Consider the following 27,880-nt stretch of genomic DNA (forward strand, 5'->3'; position numbering starts at 1 on the left):
GGAATCTTTCACTAACAAACCAGTTATGAGAATTGCCGTGGAGAAACAAAATCTGGTAAAGTTACAACTTTAAGCTGTAAATTATTAAACAGAAAGGAGAAGGAAGAGAGAGGGAAGTTTTCTTCTTTGTTTTCTTTTAAATAAATAAAGCCAGCACTAAAATGATACAATAAAAAGATACAAGTAATCCTCAAAGTTTAGAGAATTGAATTCTTAACTTTCAAAATTAAAGTGTGTACACAGACAGAGAGAGAGAGAGAGAGAGTAAAATTCATTCTAAAAAACAAAGCCAACATTTCATTACCTTGCTCTTCTAAGATTCCATTTGGCATCTTTTTGTCACTGAAGGTCACAACAGCTTTCCTATGTTTTCTGAACCTTAAATTCCACAAAACCAAATTAATTTGAATAATTGCGTTAAAAGGTAACAAATACTCTTCCAGATTAACTTGTACAAACCATGTAATTCTGGAGAAACTCTTTCTGTTCATCTTCAGATGGTAATGATTAATGAAAAAATGCAACATACGGCATCCTCCGCTACTCTAAACTGTGGTCTGAGACTTCAGTTACTGCATATATGTAGAACCGCTTTCATTTCCTTATTAGATCATATCAAAACATGACCAATCTAGTTTTGAGTGCTGCGTTTAACAGCTCCCTACCTGAAAAAATACCCAGCCAGAAGAATGAAAATGATGAATACAAGAAGCAGGATCAACACTGAAGTCAGTAGTTGCTGGTGTGAACTGTTCTTTTCTGGAGATTCTATAAATTAAAAAAACACCGAGAGTGACAGATTGTTGTGATGGAATTCTCAGTGTAGCAAAGATAATATTGGACAAACATACCTAATACTTTCAAAAACTGATTTAAATACACTGTACAGTTTCCAAAAGGCCTACCTCTAGGGCCAAAGTTCCCATGGAACATAGATTTGGTGGCTGTGTGTGGTGGTTTGACTGTATCAATTTGTAAAAAATATTAACAGTGCTTTTTAGTGAATAAATACAAAGCTGAAACCCACAATTAAGGGAACATATTTTTAAAATCTGTGCATATTTTTAAAATCAGCTCTTGAATATGGTGAGCGAGATAATATCTTTTATTGGACCAGCTTCTGTTGGTGAGAGAGACACAAGCTTTCAAGATATACAAAGCTCTTCCTCAGTCCTTGGACAGGTATTCTGAGTGTCACAGCTAAACACAAGATAAAAAAGGTAGTTTAGCATACTTAGTTTGCATATATTCTAAAGAACCATTCAAGTTGAAGTGGCCTGTTAAACACCCCTGTAGTCATAGGACAAAAAGGGGGTTAGAGTGGTTACAGATTGTTGTAATGAGCTATAAATCCAGTATCTTAATTAAGATCATGATTTTTATTATCAAGAAAAATTATGAATTTAAGTTTCCAAGCTCATCTTCTGAAAATGTTGCGCAGGTTTCCATTGAGGATGAGGACTGTTAGGTCAGATATACAGCAATCGCTTCATGAAAAGTGTTCTCCCACGGGTGATGTGATGCTTTTCATCTTTTATCATTTTCCTATGTGAGTTCATTCAAGAGCATAGCGACTGTCTCGTTTCACCCACATAACTGTTACTGGGGCACATAGTGCACTGGATGAGGTATAACACATGTTGTGATAGGCATGTGTATGATCTTGAAAGACATGTTCTGGAGGGTGTTGATCATAGAATCATAGATTATTAGGGTTGGAAGGGACCTCAGGAGATCATCTAGTCCAACCCCCTGCTCAAAGCAGGACCAATCCCCAACTGGCCCCCTCAGGGACTGAACTCAGAACCCTGGGTTTAGCAGGCCAATGCTCAAACCACTGGCAGAGGAGGTATGTCTGTAGGTTTTGCATCTGTTTCTTTATTTCATTATACTGAGTATTTTCCTGAAGGGATATTAGAAACATTTTATCTGATTAATGGACCTGTAAGAATATTATTACTTATGCTAAACTATCTGTTTGACCTTGTATTTAGTTGTGACATTCTGAGTACCTTTCCCAGACCTGAGGAAGAGCTCTATGTAGCTCAAAAGTCTCTCTCACCAGTAGAAGTTGGTCCAATAAAAAATATTACCTCACCCACCTTCTCTAATATCCTAGGACCAACATTTCTACAACAACATTGCATACAGCTCTTTAATATGTCCTTTATATTTGTGGGAGCAACTGAGAGAATTGCAAAGTTAATTACCAGAAGTGTGAAGACCTGGTGAATGAGAAAGCATATTCTCCCCCGCCTCCCAGTATAAATTTACCAGGCTAAGATATTTGATGCAAGATTTTAGAATTATATTCAAAGGTTCCAGGCATTAGACTGACATACAATTTCTTGTTTGGCTGTTTTTGCAGGTGGCTAGTTGCTGGTTTGTAATGCACCTAATGTGCAAAGTACAGAGCACCAGATACGGGGGGAGGAGGGAGAATTCTAGTGAAGTCAATGAAGTTATGCCGATTTATACTAGTTGAGGATCTGGTCAAGGATATTTACTTTGCTCAACAGATGCAACACAGCACACGAGGTGCTCTTTTGGTACATATCTGGTACAAGCTACAATAGAACTTCAGAGTTATGAACACCAGAGTTACAAACTGATCAGTCAACCATACACCTCATTTGGAATTGGAGGGATGCAATCAGGCATCAGCAGAGACCAAAAAAAAAAAAAAAAGCAAATACTGTACAGTACTGTGTTAAACGTAAACGTGAACTACTAGAAAAATAAAGTGAAAGCAGCATTTTTCTTCTGCATGGTAAAGTTTCAGAGTTGCATTAAGTCAATGTGGTTTTGAAAGAACAACCATCATGTTTTGTTCAACGTTACAAACAACCTCCATTCCTGAGGTGTTGGTAACTTTGAGGTTCTACTGTACCTGGCATCAATTACATATAGTTTTAGGGCTTATGCTGCTACTTGCCAATACTGAATACTGCAAAATTAAGTTGATTTTAATATTGAATTTTTATTTCCTGTTTCTTTATGCTAGTAGTAACTTTTAATAGTAGTCCACAATTTGACTTGCAGTATCTCATGCTCCAGACAACCATGCAGTTCAAACAAAACCAAAAACTCCATCAGCCCAGGCTTTAGCTGTGCTGCTTCCCCCTGTGGGGTAGAAAGTCAGGAGAATCCTATCCAATTCTCCTAATCCCACACAGCCAAAACCTCCTGGGGTCCCCGCAGTGGAGGGAAAAAAGAGAAACCATGTTCTGAAGGAAGAATTCTTCTCTTTTTGCAGGTACATCCTGTGCATACATGCACAGAGACGAGCATGAGCCTTACTCCCGGTTTCCTGCTCTAAGTACTTCACAGTACTGCTTCACAGTACAAACTGACTATGTTAGAGTGAGGATTATATAAAATGGAAGAGAAAAAGAATAGATTGGGATAAGAAGAAAAGAAAATACAATATGGATGTAGAGAGAGGATACATCACTGGGTAGATATGGAATTAGGACAGAAAATAAGATTTAGGCATATATAATTTGAGGTAGAAAGATATTCTAGGAAGGAATGACTCCATCAACATAATATTAAACAGAGACTGGTAGGTTCATGTGATATGGGAAATAAAGCATAAAAATGACATGTAAGATGAAAGAACAAGAAATGATAGGCAAGAAAGAAAACATACATTTGTTTTGTTTAGGTTTCACGATCTCTATGTTGCAGCATGACCCAGATGGAGCGTGCATTAGTTAGCCACTAATTTATAGCAACAGTAGTGTTTTCTGCACAGTAATTAAGGCTTAGCAGAGAATAAACAAAACAATTAAATAACAAACTCTAGTTATGGAGGCCATCATATGCTTCCCCTCTTTAGACACTGGGAAATTCAGCTGGAGAGTACCGTGGAGGATGTCCCATCATGTGATATTTTATTTATAGGAGCACAAAAGGACTGTCTACCCAAAGCACGATATGTACTGACACAAATTACAAGAACAAAAAATATAAAATAGCAGTTTACCACCTCCCACAGCAAAAAAACAAAACAAAAAAACCCTCAACTCCCCAAGGAATTCTCCCCCCGTCCCCAAGCACAAAACTCCCCTCCCTGACACAGACATAACCCTTTCTTCTTGCACAACCCAACCCAATGGATGTGCCTTGCAGTATGCCTTCTTGGGCTAATTTGGACCACATCAGACAGCTGGCTTCAGAACCGAAGACCCTCATGGAGAGCCCTCTAGAGTCATCCCCCTTTTAAACTGAGGGGGATCCAACTCAAACTCCTCTGCTGTAGCAATGTGACATGAGGAAAGAGGTGGTCTCTCAAGCATCAACATCCCACACTATTTAGGGCTTTATAGTCAAAAACATCATCTCAAATTCAGTCTGGAAATCAGTAGGCAGCCAGAGCAGATCTCAGAGCTCAAGTGTCATGCACTGTTACCAGGAAGCACTGCTTAATAAGTAGGTTGCATTCTGCTCCACCTCAAGGTTCTGCATTGACTTAAGATGTAGTCCCATGTAGCAACATTAGGAAATACCACTGCTGAGAGATTTTCTGCTACAGGATGGTGACTGGTATATGTCAACCCTGCTTACATATCCTGATTTCAAGGGACAGAGCATGGCACTCATACGCTTAAGCAGCTCTATGAGTGCTACATCACAGTCTTGTTTCTCCTCTGGCCACCTGATGTCAAGGAAGTCAGCTTGGAAACACAGATGGCCCCTTCCTCTGTCCTCCATGACAGTCCCATGAATTTAAACAAAACAGTGATGTCAGACCAGCAGCCTTATACTATGTGTGAGAGCTGCATGCAGGTATCACATGCTTTTTAAATGTTGATCACATTTATTATTTTGTATTTTCCCCAAAGGTTGGGCCGCTAATTTATAAACAAAATTCAGAAATTAAAGAGCAAGATTACTTTGCCCCAGACCTTTTATAAATTCAGAGTCCTGACAGTGGCCTTTAACCAGACAGCCATCTATGTAATAAGAGAAATTAAACACTTCAAGGGCAGACTGAATGATTGTAGCACCAAAGCTACTTCTTTAATCAGTGCTGCTGCAGGGAACTGAGACATAGACAAGTACATGCTGAGGAAGCAAATTATTTTGACTGTAGATCCTCATTCTGGTCATTGCCATGGAAAGTTTTCAACCATTACACCACAAACAGATATAATAAACAGTGGTCCAGTAACCATGTAACTCTCTACTTAGAATGGCAGCTTTAAAATCATAAACCCAGGGATTTTCCAGAAATGTGTTGAAATACCCACTGTGTTCCACTTTGAGAAGAAATTAGGGCCATGACACTGGTTTTCCTCAAAGTTTGGGCCATGCGATTTTGCATCGCTTTGTCACTATTGCCACATTTCCAAATGCCTGATTTGCTTTTTCTGGTGCTAGTGCTCCTTATCTTGTAATGTTCCCCCGGCTTCGTTCTGTTCCTAATTAAAGTATTCTAATTAAAATCAAAACCAAACCAAACTAGGAACCAAAAGCAGCAGATGTAACAATAAGTATCTGGTGATCTTTCTTCCTCCTCCTCCTCCTCCTCCACACCTTGTCGTCATCCCTACCTGTTTTATGTTGAATGCAGAGCCTAGCAGGTGCAAGAGCTTGGTCCCGAAGATTCAGACCCTTAGATTATAAACTCCTCGGGCAAGGATGTAATTCTGGCCATTGCAGCCCCTTCAGACCCAAGTAACCAGTGTAAAAGGGCTAGAAAGCTGGTAGAATCAGCCCCAGGATAAGGAGATTCCCTGAGTGGCATGGACCCGGAAGAATGGTTCTACAGGGACTCCCTTGCAGTCTAGGGCACAGCTGGGCTTTTATTGCACTCTGATTATTTTCAGCTCCTACAACAGCCCCACAGCAAGTGCTGTGAGCTTCCATGGTAATGGAGGCAGGTTAGTGTTGAGGAGGGTGCACCTTCCGATGGCCTTGTCTACACTACCACTTTATAGCGCTGCAACTTTCTCGCTCAGGGATGTGAAAAACACTCCCCTCAGCACTGCAAGTTTCAGCGCTGTAAAGTGGCAGTGTAGACAGTGCACCAGTGCTAAGAGCTACTCCCCTCGTGAGGGTGGTTTTTTTTTACGGAGAGCTCTCTCCCAACACTGGTGCACACGAGTGCAGCAGCACTTTAACACTGCTAGTGTAGCTATACCCTCAGAGATACCAACCCAGTACTTGTTAAATAGAACTATTATAGGTTGGGTTAAATCTTTTTGAAACTCGGTGGTGGGTGGATATAAATCATTCTAAAGAGTCATTAAGCTGCTTTACGGAACCAGGCAGCTGAAACAACAGGGGACTCCAACTAGAACACAGGCACATGTCACTGCCCGAAACGAAAAGGCACATGAGTTCTCTCAGCAACTTGAAACAGGTGGCAGAGGGGCTTCACTAGGTATTTTAGTAGAGAGCGGGTTGAGGAGGGGTGAGACAGGTGGGGGAAAGCACAAGCAGGAAAACCACCAGAAGGTTAGGAAACAGAAGGCAGCAAGGAAGCACCAGCCACAAAAGCACTGGTAGTGTGACCCTAAGAAAAAGAGAGAGAAAGTTTTTGAGTTAAGTGTTGGCTGAAAGAAGCTTGGAGCTGGGAGCAAAGAAGCTGTCTCCTTTTGTTTGATTGTCACTGTGTTTTGAGAAACAGGACTTTATACATTTTTTGTAAATAAACAGGACTGCATTATAGATACCAGACTCCAGCATCAATTTCTCCTGCTAGTGAACAACTCGCAGGACCCTGATATTTGGCTGATCACTTGGGTCAAAAAGGAGCAACAGTATTTTTCCCCTAACACACATTTATAAAACATACTATTTGTTTTAAATCCAAACACTGTAAATGACTTCTAACACAGGACAAAAATACAGAAAAGTCCTAAAATGAAATATTTGGGTTTTTTTAAGACCCAAATTTGTCTATCTGCCGATATTAACATTTTATTATTATACTGGTTTTTATCATGTCAGGAATTGGATAGTTTATATATGTATTACAGATCAGTGCACTATTGTTTGTTATATTCATATCTTCTGTGACAGGATCAGGTCAGATGGCTACAGGAGAGTGATAGAAGGTAGGTACATTAGCCCCAGATTATGCAGGTCCCTTTTCCCTGTGTAAGATAATAGGCTGTTCCAGAACAATCAGGATGTTGCTGGAACCAATTATGGCAGGCAGGCTAATTAGGACACCTGGAACAAATTAAGAAGCTACTAGAATCAAATAGGACAGACAGGCTAATCAGGTTACCCGGTTTACAAAAAAGCAGCAAAGAGTCCTGTGGCACTGTATAGACTAACAGACGTTTTGGAGCATGAGCTTTCATGGGTGAATACCCACTTTGTCGGTTGCATGTATTCACCCATGAAAGCTCATGCTCCAAAACGTCTGTTAGTCTATAAGGTGCCACAGGACTCTTTGCTGCTTTTACTGATCCAGACTAACACAGCTACCCCTCTAATACTGGTTTAAAAAGGATCTCACTTCAGTTAGTGAGGTGCATGCGAGGAGCTGGGAGTAAGAGGCCCGCAAGGAGCTGAGAGTGAGAAGGTGTGCTGCTGGGAGACTGAGGAGTAGAAGCATCATCAGATATCAGGAGGAAGGTCCTGTGGTGAGAATAAAGAAGGTGTTGGATGGAACCCACGGGAAGTAGCCCAGGGAGCTGTAGCTGTCGCACAACTGTTACAGGAAACACTGTAGACAGCAGTGATCCACAGGGCCCTGGGCTGGAACCCAGAGTAGTGGGCGGGCCCGGGTTCCCTTCCATCCCCCCAACTCCCTATTTGATACAAGAGGAGTTGACCGGGACCAGAGGGGAAGGTCCCTGGCCCAGGGGTGGCTCCAGGCACCAGCGCAGCAAGTGGATGCCTGGGGCGGCCTGCCAGACACTGTAAGGGTGGCAATCAGGCAGCCTTCTGCAGGTGATCGGCGTACCCGTCACCGAAGCTACGGGACTGGCAGAAGGCGCAGGACCGGCAGAACACCTGCAGAAACACCGCCGAATCCACGTGACCAGCAGACCACTCACAGGCGTGCTGCCAAAGGCGACCTGACTGCCGTGCTTGAGGCAGCAAAATACATAGAGCCTGTCCCCCCGACTCACTAGGTGGGTCAGCAGAGACTACAAGGATCATTCTCCTCCCTTTCCCATGCTGACCAGTGCTGAGGTTTGCTGAGTTAACAGCAGGTTGGAGCGACTAGCAGAAGTGGCCAAACTGAGGGCTGCCGTGAACTTCTGAGGCGATCAAATGTGCCAATAAGCACAGGACCCACCAAGGCAGAGGAGGAACCTTGTCACACTTCCTGTAAACAAAAATATATAATATGAGATCAATTGGCTGCTAACTGAGCTTGATAATTAAGTTAAAAGCTAATTCAAAAGCGAAGTTAGAAGCTAGTTCAAGCCAATTTCCTGTGTGTTGTAAAAAGCACTACAGATGCTTCCCTTCCGCTTGAATCCACTGTGTGACCACAATGAATGATTCAACAGGATTGACTCCTCCATGCATTAGCTCTGTTTTAGTGTGCTTATGTTTAAAAATGTATGATAGCTCAATAAAATAGCTCTTCAGCCCATATTCTGAGAATCACCTTGAGTGTAATGGAGATAGGCAAGCATGGTCAATGTGTACCTATGCTGCACACTGGAGCTCATTTACTTCATTCTCACACAGCAAGCTCTTCTCCTTGTTTAAAAGCCATACAGCTACTCTATCTACATGAGGTATGAGTGAACTTGTGAAGTGAGAATTGTGACTATTGTGTGGAAAAAATGTATGCCAATGGGGCAATCCGCAATGGCCCGAAATAACATCTCTCAACCTACATTTGGGGGGCAGGGGAACTGACAGCGTCATGGAAGCAACTTGTTTCTGCTTTTTTGCAGTGACTGAGTAATGAGCAACACACACATATACATGAAACAAGTAGTCAGACAGACTGATAAATACTAAAATGAAAGGAAAAAACAGAGAGGGGACAAAGAAGGCACAAGGAAAGAAACTGGAGTGAATTAAGATATCACAAAACCCACTGAAGGATAACACACCAATATATGAAGTCTGAAGGAACCGAGGAAGAATGAAGAAACAAAAGAAAGACTTGTTCTGTGTGTGTAAAACGTCTAACAAAATGAGGTGCTGGTTCGTGGCTGGGCTCTTTGGCGCTGCTACAATACAACTAAATAATATATTTGTTAAAAAAAACCTGGGTTTTAAAGAAGTATAAGTCTGAAAATGTGTTTCAGCGAGAGGTCCAAGACTCTCCCGCACTGTCTTGATAAATATTCAAGAACTTGTCTCAGCACTTCCTTTAATGATGCTGAATTTCTGACTGTGCCTCATTTTATTACATGAAAAGAGCAGGGTAGTGTCTAAAATGAAGAGGAGGAGGAACCTTTGGGTCTAATTCTGAACATAATCCAACGTAACTCAATCCATAGATGATGCCTAGATTGGTGTATCAGCACTGGAGAGAACTGATGGATAACACGAGTCTACAATTTTTGAGAAGTAGTCTGCTTCAGAGATAAAATGTGATATTTATTATGTATTTTGATGTGCTGAATTCATATATGACAATTAAAACAACTGATTGGCTGCTGTTTCTAAGATATTTAAGTTTTTACATTTTATGTCTATGTGTATTGTGTAGATAGTAGAGTTTTAATCATAAATTGTAAACCTAGGTCTTTTCATGTGTTTATGGTTGCTTTACATGATAAGATTTCACCTGTCCTGTTTATGTAACACTTTAAAAATCAGCAAAAGGGTTATATAAATAAAATTTATTATGAAACAAAAGGCAAAAAACTATTATGTACATAGCTTAGTCCTATTCAGTGTCTACTTGGCGCTTCTTGGCTTGTCTCTTGTATTCATTAAATGGAGCATCTCTTGTCACTGTCCAGCAATAGTCTGTAAGCATTGATGGGCTCCATTTGCCCTGATAGCCTGCCAGGAGATTCCACTGCTGTAGTCTGGAGCCCAACAGCTCTGCCTTACTCTTGGGTAGTTCCAAATCCCTGACAAGGTCATTCAGTTCACCTTGTGTTATGAGGTGTGGTTCAGAGGAGGAGGATGGGAGAAAATGTGGGTCCTGTGACATTGATGGTTCAGGACCAGAAGTTTCATTCTCTTCCTCTTCCTCGTCTGACTCAAGTGAGAATGATTCTGCTGCATCAGGAACCGGCAGTCCTTCTCCGTGGGGTACTGGGCGTATAGCTGATGGAATGTTTGGATAATGCACAGTCCACTTTTTCTTTTTTGACACACCTTTCCCAACTGGAGGCACCATGCAGAAGTAACAATTGCTGGTATGATCTGTTGGCTCTCTCCAAATCATTGGCACTGCAAAAGGCATAGATTTCCTTTTCCTGTTCAACCACTGGCGAAGATTTCTTGCACAAGTGTTGCAGCATATGTGTGGGGCCCACCTCTTGTCCTGATCTCCAATTTTGCAGCCAAAAGAAAGGCGATAGGCTTTCTTAACCATAATGGTTATACTGCGCTTTTGTGATGCAAAAGTCACTTCACCACAAACATAGCAGAAGTTATCTGCACTGTTCACACAAGTACGAGGCATCTCTGCTCACTTTGGCTAAACAGAAATGTGTCCCTTTGCAAAATCAAACACTGACAAATAAGAGACCACGACACTGTATGATTTCTAGAGCTGATATAGGGCAATTTGTTCAGCAGAGTGATGTAAGCTTTGTATGATTGCATCATCCATGACTTCTAGGAATAACATGATGCAATTCATATCATGTATGACGCAATACCAGCTTCAGATTGCATCATTCATTGTTTTGCCTAAAAAGCAAGTACTGTCCAAACCCAGTCATAGATTTATTCGTAGACCCAGTCAAAGATGTATTTTAGTCATTTCTGATTTAAATTGAGATCCCTTCCCTTTATAACTCACTTATCCTCCGCCATTCCCAAGTCAAGGATCGTATAGACTGACCCAATAGCATATCTTGAAAACTAGAGCCAATCAACAATTTTAAGCATCATTTTCGTTCTCAGTGACCCAGAATTAGTAAAGTTGGACTACATTTATTTCAGAAGGATTTTGGCTGTAGAGCAGTGTAATTGTTGACTGATTTAATATGAAAGACTGACCAGTGAAAAGGGCATTGAAACCTATTCCACAGTGCCTTTACATTACTTCCAACCTTCTATTTCTGTAGTAAGTGTCTACACTACTGCACTTCAGAGGCGCAGCTGCAGCTGTGCTGCTGTAGAGTTTCTAGTATAGACACACCCTTAAGACTGAGGGCTTGTCTACATCAGAAAGTTGCAGCGCTGGTGAGGGAGTTACAGCGCTGCAACTTTGAAGGTGTACACATCTGCAGGGCACCACCAGCGCTGCAACTCCCTGTTTGCAGCGCTGGCCGTACTCCCGTTTTGTCTCGGGTGTAGAGGATCCAGCGCTGGTGATCCAGCGCTGGTAATCCAATGTAGACACTTACCAGCGCTTTTCTTGACCTCCGTGGAAGGAGGAAGCCTCTGGTAATCAAGCTGGTCTCCTTCCCTGCGGTTTGCTGGGTGGCTCCGGGAACGAGAGAGCAAACCGCGGCGAAGCGGGTCTCCTTTCCCGGTTTGCTCTCGCGTTCCCAGAGCCCAGAGCAAGCAGATCTCCTTCCCTGCGGTTTGCTGGGTGGCTCCGGGAACGCGAGAGCAAACCGCGGCGAAGCGGGTCTCCTTTCCCGGTTTGCTCTCTCGTTCCCGGAGCCCAGAGCAAGCAGATCTCCTTCCCTGCGGTTTGCTGGGTGGCTCCGGGAACGCGAGAGCAAACCGCGGCGAAGCGGGTCTCCTTTCCCGGTTTGCTCTCTCGTTCCCGGAGCCCAGAGCAAGCAGATCTCCTTCCCTGCGGTTTGCTGGGTGGCTCCGGGAACGCGAGAGCAAACCGCGGCGAAGCGGGTCTCCTTTCCCGGTTTGCTCTCTCGTTCCCGGAGCCCAGAGCAAGCAGATCTCCTTCCCTGCGGTTTGCTGGGTGGCTCCGGGAACGCGAGAGCAAACCGCGGCGAAGCGGGTCTCCTTTCCCGGTTTGCTCTCTCGTTCCCGGAGCCCAGAGCAAGCAGATCTCCTTCCCTGCGGTTTGCTGGGTGGCTCCGGGAACGAGAGAGCAAACCGCGGCGAAGCGGGTCTCCTTTCCCGGTTTGCTCTCGCGTTCCCCGAACCCCGAGCAAGCAGGTCTCCTTCCCTGCGGTTTGCAGGGTGGTTCGGGAACGCGAGAGCAAACCGGGAAAGGAGACCAGCTTCGCCGCGGTTTGCTCTCGCGTTCCCCGAACCACCCTGCAAACCGCGGGGAAGGAGACCTGCTTGCTCGGGGGTTCGGAGAACGAGAGAGCAAACCGGAGAAGGAGACCAGCTTCGCCGCGGTTTGCTCTCGCGTTCCCCGAACCTCCCTTGAAGCCGCCCAACAGCGCTGCAGTGTGGCCACATCTAACACCACTTGCAGCGCTGGTTGCTGTAAGTGTGGCCACTCTGCAGCGCTGGCCCTATACAGCTGTACTAATACAGCTGTAACAACCAGCGCTGTAAAATTTTAGATGTAGACATGGCCTGAGTAGCATTTCAATTACCATGAGTTACTGAGTTATTATTTCAATACTATAAACAGCATATTGTATTTATATGTTGAATTGTATTTGTTAGCATAAATTTTAATCTACTGTGAAGGTGCCCAGAGCAATAGACAGACACTTATTAAATGTAATTCCAAATCAGTAAAATAAATAAAATATTAATTAGGTTATCTTTGGCTTATTGGCATGGTATTACATTTTTTTGGATGCTTTGTCTTCAGCAAATGAGAATGCTGACAGAACAGAATACCTATATTTTGTAAAATAGAGCACACACTTTAATATGGTTCTCTCTCTGACCAAGGACAAGAATGGCATTAGTCTTGTTGAGCAATGGTTAATATAAATGTAATATGTCTGCCTGTTTAACAAGTAGTCAGTGAACATTTTTTTTTTTAAATTACATCTCTGGAACACTGACATGCAGCAAAACTAGCACACACTTTTCATGGTGACTTTTGCATCCTTCATAAAATTTGAAAACACGCAGAAGGACAGCGGGATTAAATGGAATTATTACTATCCTTCAGATCCTTCTGTATGAATAATCTCTTCAAATGAAGAATATTTGGCACTGGAACAAGTAATCTTTATTTTTGGATTAAAAATGATTATTGCACAGTTCAACGGCTATTGAAAGCATGAGACAAGTGCATAATCCTATTAATTTGGGCTCTTTATACAGGAAAGCATTTTTGTCATATATGCATTTTTGTCTAACAGTCAATGTTCATTTTTTTTTCTATAAATATGTACTTAATATATATTTAAATAATGAGGACTTTGATACTTCTTAAAAATCCAATTTAGTTTCTACTACACATCTTGCTTGTATCATTTAAATTAAGATTTAATTAAATCACTGAATATGTGTTTTCTTTTATCCACATTTACTCAAAATTGGAATGAATTTAAGTGTGAAACTTTGAAGATGAACAGCGTCTCTTCATAAAAACTGACTTTTCCAATTTTATTAATATGTCTAAGAAGTGATACAAGTGTGTCAAGCCACTTCTCTTTCCCATTTTCCATATTTAATTACTTGACTATATTTCAGAAAGGCCGTTTGATTTCGCAGTTCTATGTTTGGATGCCGTAAAGCAAAAAGACCTGGTCCTAGAGCCCACATTTCCCCTATGATGGGGTGTGCCACTGGAGGGTAGGCATTAGGACAGGCAGGCAACTATTTTTTTTTCTGGAATCCACCCAGCTGTCATTTAAAACAAAAGACTAGTCACTAGTTGTTAAGATTGTGTAAAAAAACATTCAAAAATGTGATACAAGCAAAACCAATCGAATGATGTCTACCTGAGTTTTCAGACAGCCTGAAGGGATAGCGCTGAGATGTGAACTGCTGTATCCATTTCAGTGGGTACTAACATAGATACCAATAATGGTACTTTAAATGCCAACCTTGGTAACTTCTCACTCCTCAACAAAAGAGGTAAGATAGCAGAGGAAGAATATCATGAAGATCTATGCCAGTATTCCTTAGAACTGGTAAAGTTTATAATCATCAGAGGAAGACTGATGTGCGGCTTGGACATGACAACCTCCCCTTCCTCTGCACATGCAGTGGGAATCCCAGGCAGGGCATGCCTGACTCTCAGCCTTTTCCACTTCACTGCCCTGGAAACTAGGCATTCTTGATACTTGATTCTTAGCTTCCTCTGTGGGGGCTCTCTGCTCTCATAGGAGAGCTGGACACCACAGCAAGACTGGCCTCTCTGGGGCTGAAAGTGATTGCTATACATGTGAATGCACACTAGACTGGAGTAGGGAATTGGAGTGAAATCCTGGCATCACTGAAATAAATGAGAGTTTTGCCACTGACTTCTATGAGGCTACAATTTCATCACAGGATTGTATATGTTCTGTAATAGGTCATGCATACCTATAGAACTATATTAATAATAAATAATAGTAATTTGATGGGTCTTAATTAGTTTTGAAGACAGAACACTGGCAATAAATTAAAAGTTAATGTAACATTTGAAAGGTGTAACATACTCGAGCAGATATCATTAAGCCAATGTGCTCTTTTGGTCTATACACCATGTTCTTAAGAAATAAAAAATTACTATTTTTATTTGTACAGTAACTCCTCACTTACCATTGTAGTTATGTTCCTGAAAAAAGCAACTTTAAGTGAAATGATGTTAAGTGAATCCAATTTCCCCATAAGAATAAATGTAAATGAGGGAGGGTTAGGTTCCAGGGAAATTTTTTTTTGCCGTACAGTACTATAGTTGGGAGGTGCCCCCACCTTACCCCACATAGGCACAGCCCATTGGCACTGCAGACAATGGGGCAGGCAAGGAAGCTGAAGGTGCTGTAGGCTAGAAGATGCATGTTGCGCAGCAGCAGCAGTGGCAGTTTCCCCTACTCTGCAAGCACCAGGGGCTGGGGGCTCAACCCTTGTGCCATGTCCTCACGCCTCTCCCCTCCTGCCTGTGGCAATCAGGTGGCTTGCAACATTCAGGGGGCAGGAGGAAGGGGGAAGAGTGAGGACTTGGCGCACAGGCTCCCCTCTCCCTCCCCTGCCTCCTGCCTGTGGCAATCAGCTGGCTTGCAGCATTCAGGAGGCAGGGGAGGGAGGCGGAGCCTGCATGCCGAGTCCTCACTCCTCCCCCCTCCCTCCTGAACGTCACAAGCCAGCTGATTGCTGCGGGCGGGAGGAGGGGGAAGGCGCTGATCCACGGGGTCAGTCAGCAGCTGGGAGGTGCTGTAGGGGGAGGCATAGGGGAGCTGATGGGGGGCTGCCAGCTGTGGACAAAGCAGGCAGCCAAACAACGTTATAGTGAAGCATTGCACAACTTTAAATGGAGCATGTTCTGTAATTGAGCAGGGACGTAAGATCAAAACAATGTTAAGCGAGAAGACGTTAAGTGGGTAGTTACTATATTAGGGGCCCAATCAGATATCAGTATCCCACTGTGCTAGGACTGTAAACACTTATAATGAGAACACAGTCCCTGCTGCCAAGAGTTTCCAATCTAGCTACCTGATGAGACACAGCAGATAGATATGACAAACTGATGGGGGGAGCACATGGTAACAGAGAGTCTATTATGATTCACTTATTTAAGCAATAGTAACAGAACACAAACTGCCTGACAGACATAACAGAATTAGTAATTAATGCTGAAGCAATATGTATTGTTACAGTTGCACAAAAGGTCATTAGGTGCTTATCATTTCTTAATTCATTTACTTTTCTGGCTCAAATTTGTCATGCTTGTCCTCAGCCAAGGAATTTTTTTTTTTTAAAGTTGAGACAAAATTGTTCAATGTTATGAAGAGATACTGAAAAAAATGTTTCTTATTGCAGTAAAACTTACAGCTCTCCACATTTAAACTTGCTTCATCATTTTCTGACTTTTGAATGTTCCACTCTGCAAATGTAATTATTAATATAGTTTCTATATATGGAATGCTTTATTTTACATGCAAATCGGTTACTATTTAATTAATTTAAAACACGCAAGTCAGGAAAGCAGAAAGCAAGCCAGAGTGCACCAGTGAAACTAGTCTCTTGTCTTGAAGTCCTTTTGAAATTACATCACCTAAGTATTTTCAATATCATTTCTGTATAGTTGTAGTACCAGCAGAAGCAGAATAGCAACTGAAAATAAACACTGGCATGAGAAAAAAATTTTAAAAACCACCTTCCCTCATTTTCTCATCAAAAGATTCAAGATTTAGAGAGATTTCAACCCAATTTCATTTACAGCTTTGTTGCAATTACAAAATTACATCTAAGGTGAACTGGTTGTGAAACAAAGCTATGAGTTCGTCTCACAATGTGTTAGATTGTCACATTGTGAACCAATAACACGAGCTGAGATGCAAAGTCCTCATGTAATTCATTGTAATGTTGCAAAACCTCACATTTAAATAAAAGAGAAGAAGAATCTCTAGTGTTCTGCAAACTGCTGGTGGAACACAGGAAAGAAAACTGGGACAGATGCCAATATCAGAAGCTGGGGCAGGACTGGCTACACGTACTTAATCCTACAGTGAATCTACCTAAACATGTTTAAGCAAATGGAAAAGAAAAAATGTGTTCCTCTTTCAATCTAATCTTTGCTACCTGGCATCACTGCAGCCTTTTGGTCTGTAAGATAACGTGCTGGTAGTGGAATAAATTTCTCCCCCCAAAAGGTCCACAATGTGCCAGGAAGGCCATTGATGACGCTTGTGCCCTAGTTGATGCTTTTAGCCTCTTTATTTTTGGGAGTTGAGCTGGTGTGCTCCTGCTTGTCTTTTTTCGTTGGCCGCAGAGACAACCAGCAAGCCCAGAGGTGGGTGGGTATGATTCTTTGGCCAGGACAAAGTACTTCTTTTCAGCCCTTTGGGAGGTGGGAGGGATGAAAGATAGGATTTGCCAGAGGGCCTTGACAATTTTGAGGACCCAGTCATGCACTGGTAGTGCAACATGGGCTGGGTAGAGGCTGAAAGGACGCTGAATAAGGTGTTTGCCTGCTTGGCCGTCTCCTCTACCTCTAGGCCCAAGTTCTTGGCCATCCATCAAAGTAGGGCCTGTTGTTCTTTAAAGTCATCAGGCGGGCTGGCCCTCAAGGGTCCTGCGATGTTAGATGGGGTGGGATCTGAGTTTCTATAGAGTATTCTTTCCTGGGTGTCCGGCTGGTGAGTCTTGCCCACATGCTCAGGGTTTAGCTGCTCGCCATACTTGGGGTCGCGAAGGAATTTTCCTCCTGGGTAGATTGGCAGAGGCCCTGGGGGGTTTTCACCTTCCTCTGCAGCGTGGGGCACAGGTTACTTGCTGGAGGATTCTCGGCACCTTGAAGTCTTTAAACCATGATTTGAGGACTTCAGTAGCTCAGACATAGGTTAGGGGTTTATTACAGGAGTGGGTGAGTGAGATTCTGTCACCTGCATTGTGCAGGAGGTCAGACTAGACTATCATAATGGTCCCTTCTGACCTTAAAGTCTATGACTCTATGACCACCTCATTCAGGGATGAAGACGACGACTGTACCACCGGGAAAGGCCCGAGGGCATCGTCCCCTGTGAGGGAGGGAGGGAGAGTTTGAGGGTAGATGCAATCTCCTCTACCTCAACCTCCGAGCATGACTCATGCACCATGCCCGGTGTTATCGGTGCTGCCACCTGTTGCTCCGAAGCAGCGGCAGATGAGAGGTGCAAAGGGGGCATAATCATGACCAGCACGCCCCACGCACTCCAATAAAGCCTCTGCATTGGCCACTGGCCATGTTGCCAAGGCAGCACCATCAATGTTGATGCGGCCTCAGGAGTTCAATCCCTCTGGTGGAGTCTGGGCGAGGGGCTGAACTGTCCTTCCAAGCTGAAGGCATTCCCTGCCGGTGACCATAGTGGGGCCATCGATGCTTGCATCTGCCTGCTGACTGTTGCCACCGGAGACCACTCCCTGGAGTGAGAGGATTGGTGCTGATATCAAGGGACCAGGCCCGGGGGAGGGAGAGAGAAGGACCACAGTTGTGACAGGGAGCACTCCCACAGTGCAGGCGACTGAGATATGCGCCAAGAGGATGACTGGTGGGAGGGCGAACGGTGCTGGCAATATAGAGACCGACGCCTCCCCTTAAGCAATCCGTGTCGAGATGGCCGAGACCACAATCATGGTGCCAGAGATCGAGGGCAAGCCCCAGAGGATCTGGGCTGCAATTCTGGAGATCTGCAGCACAGAGGAGAGCGCTGCCTTGTCTCGGGGCAACTCCACTTCCCTCTGAGGGATCTTAGAGGCTGGCTTGCCCTCGTGGGAAGCCTTTGCCATTGCTGGTGGTGTGGGCAGAGGCCTCTGCTCTCTTGGCACTGGGGGAGCTTGTGAAAGAGTCGATGCCGCCACGAGTTTGGGTCTACCACTCCCAGGAGTGAGTGGTGAATTCTTTAAGGGGCTACGGGACCCAGTCAAGGAGGCATGTCCATGTGACTCCGGAGTGGCAAGGCAGCCTGAACTACTTGCTCAGTCCCAAGGAGCCATGCTTCTTTATTTTCTTTTTGGGCGATGGGGAGCGGTGCCGGGCAGAGTCCAGTGCTGGGGGTGCACTGCGCACCAAGGCCGAGGTGCTAGGCGAGTCTTGGTGGGATGGTTCAGAAGCCGGATGAAGGGAAGCCTCCATGAGGAAAGCCCGCAAACAAATATCCCATTCTTCCTGAGTCCTGAATTTAAAATTTTTACAAATACACTTGTCCTTCACATGTGACTACCCCAAGCACTTGAAGCAGCCGCTGTGGGGGTCATTAATAGACATAGGCCAGTTACAGTCCACACAGATCTTAAAGCCGGGAGACCAGGGCACGCCCAGCCTGAGCAAAGTCCCCTCTGGGACTCAAGTGTAGTTAGTAGTTAAACGCTAAACAAATACTTAATGCTAACTACTATAAACAAACTATTTACAAGACCCTAAGGCTCAAAGTCAGAAGAGACGAAACCACTAGCCCCTGCTATTCAACATGATGAAAGTACGGCGGTACAGGCCGGTATGGCATACCGGTAAAAAGTACCCGCCAGTACAGGCCCGTACCACTGACTTTAAAGAGCTGCAGCAGCAGTGCTTTAACATCGCTGCCCCTTTTGCGCCCCCATCGGCGGCCCTGCTAGGTCCCTACCGGCAGGGCCGCAGTCGGGGGGGGGCAACAAAAGGGGCAGCGACGACCTGGCAGGGCCGCTGATGATGGGGGTGGGGAGCGCAAAAGGGGCAGCGACATTAAAGCAAAAGAAGTAGCTGCACTGGGGCTGTGATTTAAAACGGCCCAGGGCTCTGGCTGCTGCTGCTGCAGTAGCGGCAGCTGGAGCCCCGGGCCCTTTAAATCACCGCTGGAGCCCCAGGTGGTGCGGACCAAGCAGCGTAGATGGACTGGCTGGGGGACGCTAACCCCAACCCTGCCCCTTCCACCTGAGGTCTCGCCCCTTCTAGGGGGTCCAAAGCTGGCCCCGTACCGGTAAGAACTCCATTTTACTTTCACCCCTGCTAAGCAAGGAAAGGCACTCTGACTAACCAACATGGGTGGTAAGAAGGGACTGAGAGGACGTAGGGCCTGATATACCGACGCATGAGTGTGACACTCCAGGGGGTGCCACAGCTGGCCCTACAGACCACGTGCCAAAGGTTGCTGACCCATTATAGAATAATTCTGAAAATATCATAGACAGACAGCGTACCCAATGAAAAATACTAGAGACGGCTGTAACTCAGCAAACATTAGTTAGAGAACTTTTGAAAAGAAAGATTCAATTTGCAGGGCACATTTTATAAAATTCAGCAAGGGATGCATTTTTATAGGCACTGGAAGGAAAAGTTGATGGCAGAAGAACACGAAGCAGAAAAAGAAGATCTTGAATGGATGATGTGGTATCCTGGGTCGAGCAAAAGAAGATTAGCAGCGGACTATATAGAATGGGCTACCATAGTTGTAAACCTCCAGTAACGGGGATTCCACATAAGAAGTAGTAATATATAATAAGCTATCTTCTTTTAAGACTGGCTAAAAATACAGCAGAGTAGACATTTTAAGTAAATAACTTGTGATCTTCTTAAATGGTGTGTACACAGAAACATCCTACACACTCATCACTTTTTTTTTTAAATCAAAACCGATAAAGATCTACAAACCCCACCACCTCCAAATCTCAGCTGACACTTCGTTAATATAAGCAACCTTGTGTTGCTAATGCTGTCACCCTTGTCCTCTCTCCATTATGTTCAACATCCATCTGTTGCATCTTCTTGCTATTTAGTACTCTGGGATCCAACAGAGAAATCTGAAATTTTAGGAATTAACATTTCTGAACACATCAAAACAAACCGTTGTCAGCTACATAAACTAAAATGGATAAAGGAATCTTTAAAATATTTAGGAGTTATGTATTGTAGACACTGCTTCTCAAACTTTTTTTTTTTTTTTACTGGCAACCCCTTTCACACAGCATACCCCCGGAGTGCTACCCCCTTGTTAATATCACTTTTTATAGCAGACTTACTAGCACAGACTTCACAGCAGACTTAGCTAGCTGGAAGGCATGTACTCACAACCCCATGTAATAACCATTCAAGCCCCTGAAGAGTCGCGACCCCCAGTTTAAGAACCCCTGTATGTAGAGAAACAAAAACTTTTAAAGACAAATTATTTTCCACTGTGGAATAAGATAGTAAAAGGCATGGAGAAATGGAAAACATATGAAATTTCTTGGCTAGGTAGGGTAGCCTTGATAAAGATGAATTTCCTACCACAAGTACTCTTTTTTTTTCAGTGCATCTCCGTTGGTAACCCTGACATTAAATTAACAACATGGCAGGATGCATATTAAAATACACATGGAAATATACATGACAAAGGGTGAGTTCTCTAGTTTTGTAAAAGCCTGTTAAGTGGGGCGGAGTAGCTTTTCCCTAATTCAGCTTATTATTAATTATTATTATTATTATTATTATGCATCACAACTAAAATATGTGATCAATCGGGTTAACAAAGAATAGGCTTCGCAGAATTCAATTTTTTTTTTATAATTTCAACAGATATCAATGTTTATTTTAAAGGATATTTTAATTTTTATGCATTTAAATTTTCAGAGTTGTGCGAAATTATGAAGGAGTGACAGACAATGCAAGTGTCAGACAATAATTACTGAATGACAGTAGACATTGAGATTCAAAAGTTAAAGCTTTAACTGCTAAAACAGAAATTATCAAAATCACATGTCTAAATATGCTTATTTTGGAAGGAAATTATTAAAGAGATTCATCTCATGACAAAATGCTAGCTTCTTAGAGATTCCCAGCCTGCTTACTTAATGCTCCAGTAAAGGATCTATATTTTAAACAGAATGACAAAATTAAGTTATTTTTTATTGTTAGCAATAAGATTTTGATTGCACATTATTGGAAAAATGTGACTTCTCTTCCTATGGAATTGTGGTATAGTAAAATATGGACTGTTCTTGTAATAGAAAAACTTTCATACTAAGTACATAATATACAAGAGAAGCTCCAGAAACAGGATAGCTATTTAGTTTTTGGTCACCCTATTTAGTGTACACAGAGGAGCATGCCAACAAGCCAAAATATTTATCTCGGTTCTTTGAATATTAACCTGATCCTGAATAAGTAATCAGTAATGTACAATATACTATGTTGATATTTTATTGTAATTTTGTCTTAATAAAAAGTTACCAAACAAACTAAAATATGTGTGAGAGTGCATCAGTGGAATTAGAGGGAACAGAGAAATATTCAGGATTTTGTGAGTATGAATCTTACCCGTTACTGACCCAAAGAATTAAATGCTTCCTTACTTGTTGTTGTGTTATTTGGTGATGTGGTTTCATTGTGCGCTGAAGCTTCAACAAGTAGAAAACTAATACAAACAATCAAGAATGAATTGGAGTGTTCCATCATGGATCTGTAAAGCAAAGAAAATATAGAAAAAATTTAAAGGCAAATTATTAATTTTTTCCTCTTAAAACAGGGTAAAAAAACCATTCATAATCTACAATAGATTTAAAATATGTTTTATTCTCTCCTGTGTTCTTATTATTCAATCTTAATCTATGATGGAAGAGAAAAAACAAGCAAGCACATGTATTAATTAGAAATTCTTTAAAAATAATTCAACAAAAGATTTATTAGCTAGCATTCAGTATTACACAAGACCCTCGCTAGCACAGAATTACACAATATTACACAAGACCCTCGCTACCACCTTGGCTTAACCACGAGATCTTGCGTGACCTACAAAATAAAAAGGCGTCATATAAAAAATGGAAACTAGGTCAGATCACAAAGGACGAATATAGGCAAATAACACAGGAATGCAGAGGCAAGATTAGAAAGGCAAAGGCACAAAATGAGCTCAAACTAGCTATGGGAATAAAGGGAAACAAGAAGACTTTTTATCAATACATTAGAAGCAAGAGGAAGACCAAGGACAGGGTAGGCCCACTGCTCAGTGAGGAGGGGGAAACAGTAACGGGAGACTTGGAAATGGCAGAGATGCTTAATGACTTCTTTGTTTCGGTCTTCACTGAGAAGTCTGAAGGAATGTCTAATATAGTGAATGCTTACGGGAAGAGAGTAGGTTTAGAAGATAAAATAAAAAAAGAGCAAGTAAAAAATCACTTAGAAAAATTAGATGCCTGCAAGTCACCAGGGCCTGATGAAATGCATCCTAGAATACTCAAGGAGTTAATAGAGGAGGTATCTGAGCCTCTAGCTATTATCTTTGGGAAATCATGGGAGACGGGGGAGATTCCAGAAGACTGGAAAAGGGCAAATATAGTGCCCATCTATAAAAAGGGAAATAAAAACAACCCAGGAAACTACAGACCAGTTAGTTTAACTTCTGTGCCAGGGAGGATAATGGAGCAAGTAATTAAAGAAATCATCTGCAAATACTTGGAAGGTGGTAAGGTGATAGGGAATAGCTAGCATGGATTTGTAAAGAACAAATCGTGTCAAACTAATCTGATAGCGTTCTTTGATAGGATAACGAGCCTTGTGGATAAGGGAGAAGCGGTGGATGTGATATACCTAGACTTTAGTAAGGCATTTGATACGGTCTCGCATGATATTCTTATAGATAAACTAGGAAAGTACAATTTAGATGGGGCTACTATAAGGTGGGTGCATAACTGGCTGGATAACCGTACTCAGAGAGTAGTTATTAATGGCTCCCAATCCTGCTGGAAAGGTATAACAAGTGGGGTTCCGCAGGGGTCTGTTTTGGGACCGGCTCTGTTCAATATCTTCATCAACGATTTAGATGTTGGCATAGAAAGTACGCTTATTAAGTTTGTGGACCGATACCAAACTGGGAGGGATTGCAATTGCTTTGGAGGACAGGGTCAAAATTCAAAATGATCTGGACAAATTGGAGAAATGGTCTGAGGTAAACCGGATGAAGTTCAATGAAGATAAATGCAAAGTGCTCCACTTAGGAAGGAACAATCAGTTTCACACATACAGAATGGGAAGAGACTGTCTAGGAAGGAGTATGGCAGAAAGAGATCTAGGGGTCATAGTGGACCACAAGCTTAATATGAGTCAACAGTGTGATACTGTTGCAAAAAAAGCAAACGTGATTCTGGGATGCATTAACAGGTGTGTTGTAAACAAGACACGAGAAGTCATTCTTCCGCTTTACTCTGCGCTGGTTAGGCCTCAACTGGAGTATTGTGTCCAGTTCTGGGCACTGCATTTCAAGAAAGATGTGGAGAAATTGGAGAGGGTCCAGAGAAGAGCAACAAGAATGATTAAAGGTCTTGAGAACATGACCTATGAAGGAAGGCTGAAACAATTGGGTTTGTTTAGTTTGGAAAAGAGAAGACTGAGAGGGGACATGATAGCAGTTTTCAGGTATCTAAAAGGGTGTCATCAGGAGGAGGGAGAAAACTTGTTCACCTTAGCCTCCAATGATAGAACAAGAAGCAATGGGCTTAAACTACAGCAAGGGAGATTTAGGTTGGACATTAGGAAAAAAGTTCCTAACTGTCAGGGTAGTTAAACACTGGAATAGATTGCCTAGAGAAGTTGTGGAATCTCCATCTCTGGAGATATTTAAGAGTAGGTTAGATAAATGTCTATATGGGATGGTCTAGACAGTATTTGGTCCTGCCGTGAGGGCAGGGGACTGGACTCGATGACCTCTCGAGGTCCCTTCCAGTCCTAGAGTCTATGAGTCTATGAGAATCAGATGTGAAAAGCTACTGGAAAGTAATAAAAAACACACTTTGAGAACTGTAGTGGAGCGGTCACCCCACTTCGTTACGAAGGGTTAAAAGTAGCCAAGGGAGGCTGTTTGGGTAGTCAGCCACAGGTGTGGTTGCATCCAATTAGGGCACAGCTGTCCCTGATAAAAGGAGGGAGTGAGAGAAGACTCTTGCTCCAGCTGAGGAGCAGAGCAGACCAGGCTGCCTGGGAAAGCAAGCAGGGTACCTGAGGCAGAGCAGGGCTGGGGAAAGGCAGGCAGAGCTGAGGAGCTCTGGCCTGGCAAGTCCCCAGGCTGAGAGCTTGCTAAAGGCCACGGGAGGTGCTAGGGCTGCAGGGAGGCAGCTGGGGCTGGAAAGGCAGCAGGTCCAAACCCCCTTGCCGATGATGTGTGGCCACTTCAGACTGCAGTCTGCCCCTGAGAGAAGGGGCAGCACCCTAAGGTAAGAGTGCCCACTGTGGTACAAGAACCTGTAAGGAAACAATAGCAAAGATCTTCAGGATCTCAGCAGAGAAAAGCATAACAAGAACCAATGGCTGGCAGCTGAAGCTAGACTAACTAAAATAAGAACTAAAACAATCATTTTTAACAGTAGGGATGATTAACCCCTAGAACAAACTACGATGGGAACTGGTGGATTCTCCATCTCATGATGGCTTCTAAACACTACTGGACGTCTTTCTGGGTAGATATGCTTTAGTCAAAGAGCGATTGCACTCAATACATGGGTAACAGGTAAAAATTTAATAGTATATGTTATACAAGAGGTCAAACTAGATGATCTAATGCAGTGGTTTTCCCAAACTTTTTTTCTGGCGACCCAGCTGAAGAAACTTGTTGATGCTCGCGACCCAACAGAGCTGAGGATGAGGGATTTGGGTGTGGGAGGGGGCTCAGGGCTAGGGTATGGGGGTAAGGGCTGTGAGGTAGATCCGAGAATGAAGGATTCACGCTGTGGGAGGGAGCTCTGGGCTGGGGAAAGGGATTGGGCAGGAGGAGGGGGGTCAGGGCTGATGGTGCAGACTCTTGGGTGGGGTCAAGGATGAGGAGTTTGGGGTAGAGGAAGGGACTCCGGGGTTGCGGAATGGGCTTACTTCTGGCAGTTCCTAGTCAGTGGCGCAGCTGCAGTGCAGAGACAGATCCAGCTTCTAGGTGGAGGCACACAAGCAGCTCCATGTGGCTCTTGCCCACAGGCACCATCCGCCAAGCCAGTGCTCGGGGCAGGGGCAATGCGCAGAGCGACGTGGCCCTCCTGCCTAGGAGCCGGACCTGCTGTTGCCCGCTTCCGGGGTGCAGCGCACCCGGTAGAGACAGGTAGGGACTACTAGTTTTTACTGGCTAGCAACCAGGGTCCCTGGGTGCTGAATAAGGTGACCCAGTGCCTTGCATTCTGAGACCCAGTACTCAGTTGTGATCCAAAGTTTGAAAACCATTGATCTAATGGTCACTTCTGGCACTGATTCACAGAGTATAAACAACTGACCAAGCGTTACAATACCCCTACATTTTGTACTGGTCAGCTAAGCAAAGTGGTCAAGTAAGTCAATGGATCTGTTTGCCCAAAGTCAATCTATTTGTCTTAAGGATTTCCCAGTGTGGCAGAATCCTAGAGGAGTGCAGTGGGTACACCTCCTAACCCTTTATGTAAAGATCATAGCCAGGAGTAAGGCGATGTGCCTGAGGCATCTCTGGTGCATTGATTCACAGCTGCCAAATAGCCCTTTAGAGTTGTGGGTTGCTAGTACAACTCTCAGCAACTCAAAACAAGCACCTTGGAACAGGTGGCTTTAGCTTCAAGTAGCATCTTCTACAGGATGCAAACTTACACATACACTTTTACCCATAGTTATTTAAAATGAAGGCATTATCAAAGTGAAATGTTTTCTTGTCATTGTGAAGCCACAAGACTTGAAAAGAGTAAGAACTACACTTGTACTGTTCAATTTATTGGTTATCTGCAAAACTGGTTGATATGTCTGTAAAAGTAACAGCTCCATTTGCTGAGACTTATGATATTAAGGTTCAAAATATTTTCCTTTAGAAGATGTACAGTTGTAAAATAACAGCTGAAATCTAGCAGCTTTAAAATAATTTAATTGAAGGCTTTCAAAAGAGAAGTTCAGATTTACTGGCTTCAGAAAAAAAAATGTTTCCCAGTCAACTGGTGCATAAGAGATGGATAGGGATTAATGCTCCACTATCAGTTATGAAAACTTCCTGTCTCTCTGAAGATGAGAGACAAAGTCAGGAAAGAAACTTACTAGCGGAAGTGTATAAGTGCATAGCTCAGAGTCAAGGACTGTGACCCATAAACATTACATCAGCTGTGAGTGCTATCTGGACGTGGGAAAAAGCTTCAACCAAAACATTGTTAGAGTTAGGTAGAAGTTTTCTTTACAGTTCCCTGTTCATTGATCATCTAAATAATTACAGGATAAAATGTAACTCCAGAATTATTCAGTTATCAATCTTTCTTAAAATACATACTTAAAAAAGTACACATAACTTCTCCCCTCCCCACAAACAGCAAAACATATATATTTACACAGTGAGATACAGCCCTATGGTGTATCTCTGCAACATGTCCTAAAGTTATTATGACAATAGTGAGGAATACTGCAAAACAACCACCCTGGAAGCCACATCATCATGATAATCACTAATGTCACAGAATTACAGAAAATACTATACAGTAGTGACTAAAATTTCAGTAATTGGCAATGGAAAAATTCTAACAACTCTGTAATTGTTACAATTAATAACATGACGTTAACCAACATAAAGTCTTTGGTTTCAGTGTAAGATTCATCTAAAGTAATCTCTTTGAGGACGCTTGACTGTATAACAAGGTATTATATAACTTTCACAGTATCTGCCTTACTCTGGGCTGTCTCATATGCTATTCAGGGGTCGACCTTATTTACCCTCCCTATTTCACTATACTCAAGAGTGATTAAAATGTGACGATGGTCTGCTGGAAATTGTGGTGGTCCACAAACCAAATGGAAACAAGAATTAATGCTGTTAAACTGAAAAAAAATCTGGACTGATGTGAATACTTTAATAATTATTTATTTCAATTTGAACTGCTATTTAAAACATTCTTAGAATCCCAGACTATAAAACCTTTGAGGAAGTAGTATACTTTATATAAATTAATGTACAAAGCAGAAGTTTAGCCTAGTACTCTCCATATGCAGCCACACTTTAACCTGGACCGTGACAAAGACAATTTATTCACCTCTGTGCTGAATGACCACTGTTGCAGTTCGCATGACACCTAGAGACAAGCAATATTTACAACAATCCAATAAGCAGATAAATTTAGTATTCATGTCCGATTAGGAACAGCAGCTGATTCCCATTATCCCAAGAGTTTTTGTCATACTGTTCCTCTGACATTGCATTTGCAATGTGTTGCAATCAGCAATATTAGCAATGTTACTCAGTTGAGAAGAGGAATAAAAAGAGAAAAACATTTTGTTCCACTGAACTTTGAAGAAGACTTCAAGCGTAGCAACATTTTCATCAACTCAGGAAATACAAGTTGTCCATATACTTGTTCAGAAGAGGGCACTACATCT

At 42.8% G+C, this 27,880-nt stretch overlaps 1 protein-coding gene across 6 annotated transcripts in view; it reads right to left on the reverse strand.

The window, feature by feature from the left end:
* The window catches only part of PTPRE (protein tyrosine phosphatase receptor type E), a 181,654-nt gene that overhangs the window by 73,330 nt on the left and 80,444 nt on the right, over positions 1-27,880 (reverse strand). For 4 of the 6 annotated variants that reach the window (XM_050959414.1, XM_050959415.1, XM_050959416.1 and 1 more), the window contains exons 2-4: positions 21,886-21,992; positions 666-768; positions 305-378 (exon numbers count right to left, since the gene is read on the reverse strand). In XM_050959414.1, coding sequence (XP_050815371.1) covers positions 305-378; positions 666-768; positions 21,886-21,988 — 280 coding nt within the window. In that variant the 5' untranslated portion in view covers positions 21,989-21,992. Of the gene's footprint in view, positions 1-304; positions 379-459; positions 536-665; positions 769-21,885; positions 21,993-27,880 lie in introns of those variants that run through there. The other 2 variants (XM_050959418.1, XM_050959417.1) reach the window with 2 other exon arrangements.

The sequence above is a fragment of the Gopherus flavomarginatus genome, chromosome 6, assembly GCF_025201925.1.
Source record: "Gopherus flavomarginatus isolate rGopFla2 chromosome 6, rGopFla2.mat.asm, whole genome shotgun sequence".
Lineage (NCBI taxonomy): Eukaryota > Metazoa > Chordata > Testudines > Testudinidae > Gopherus > Gopherus flavomarginatus.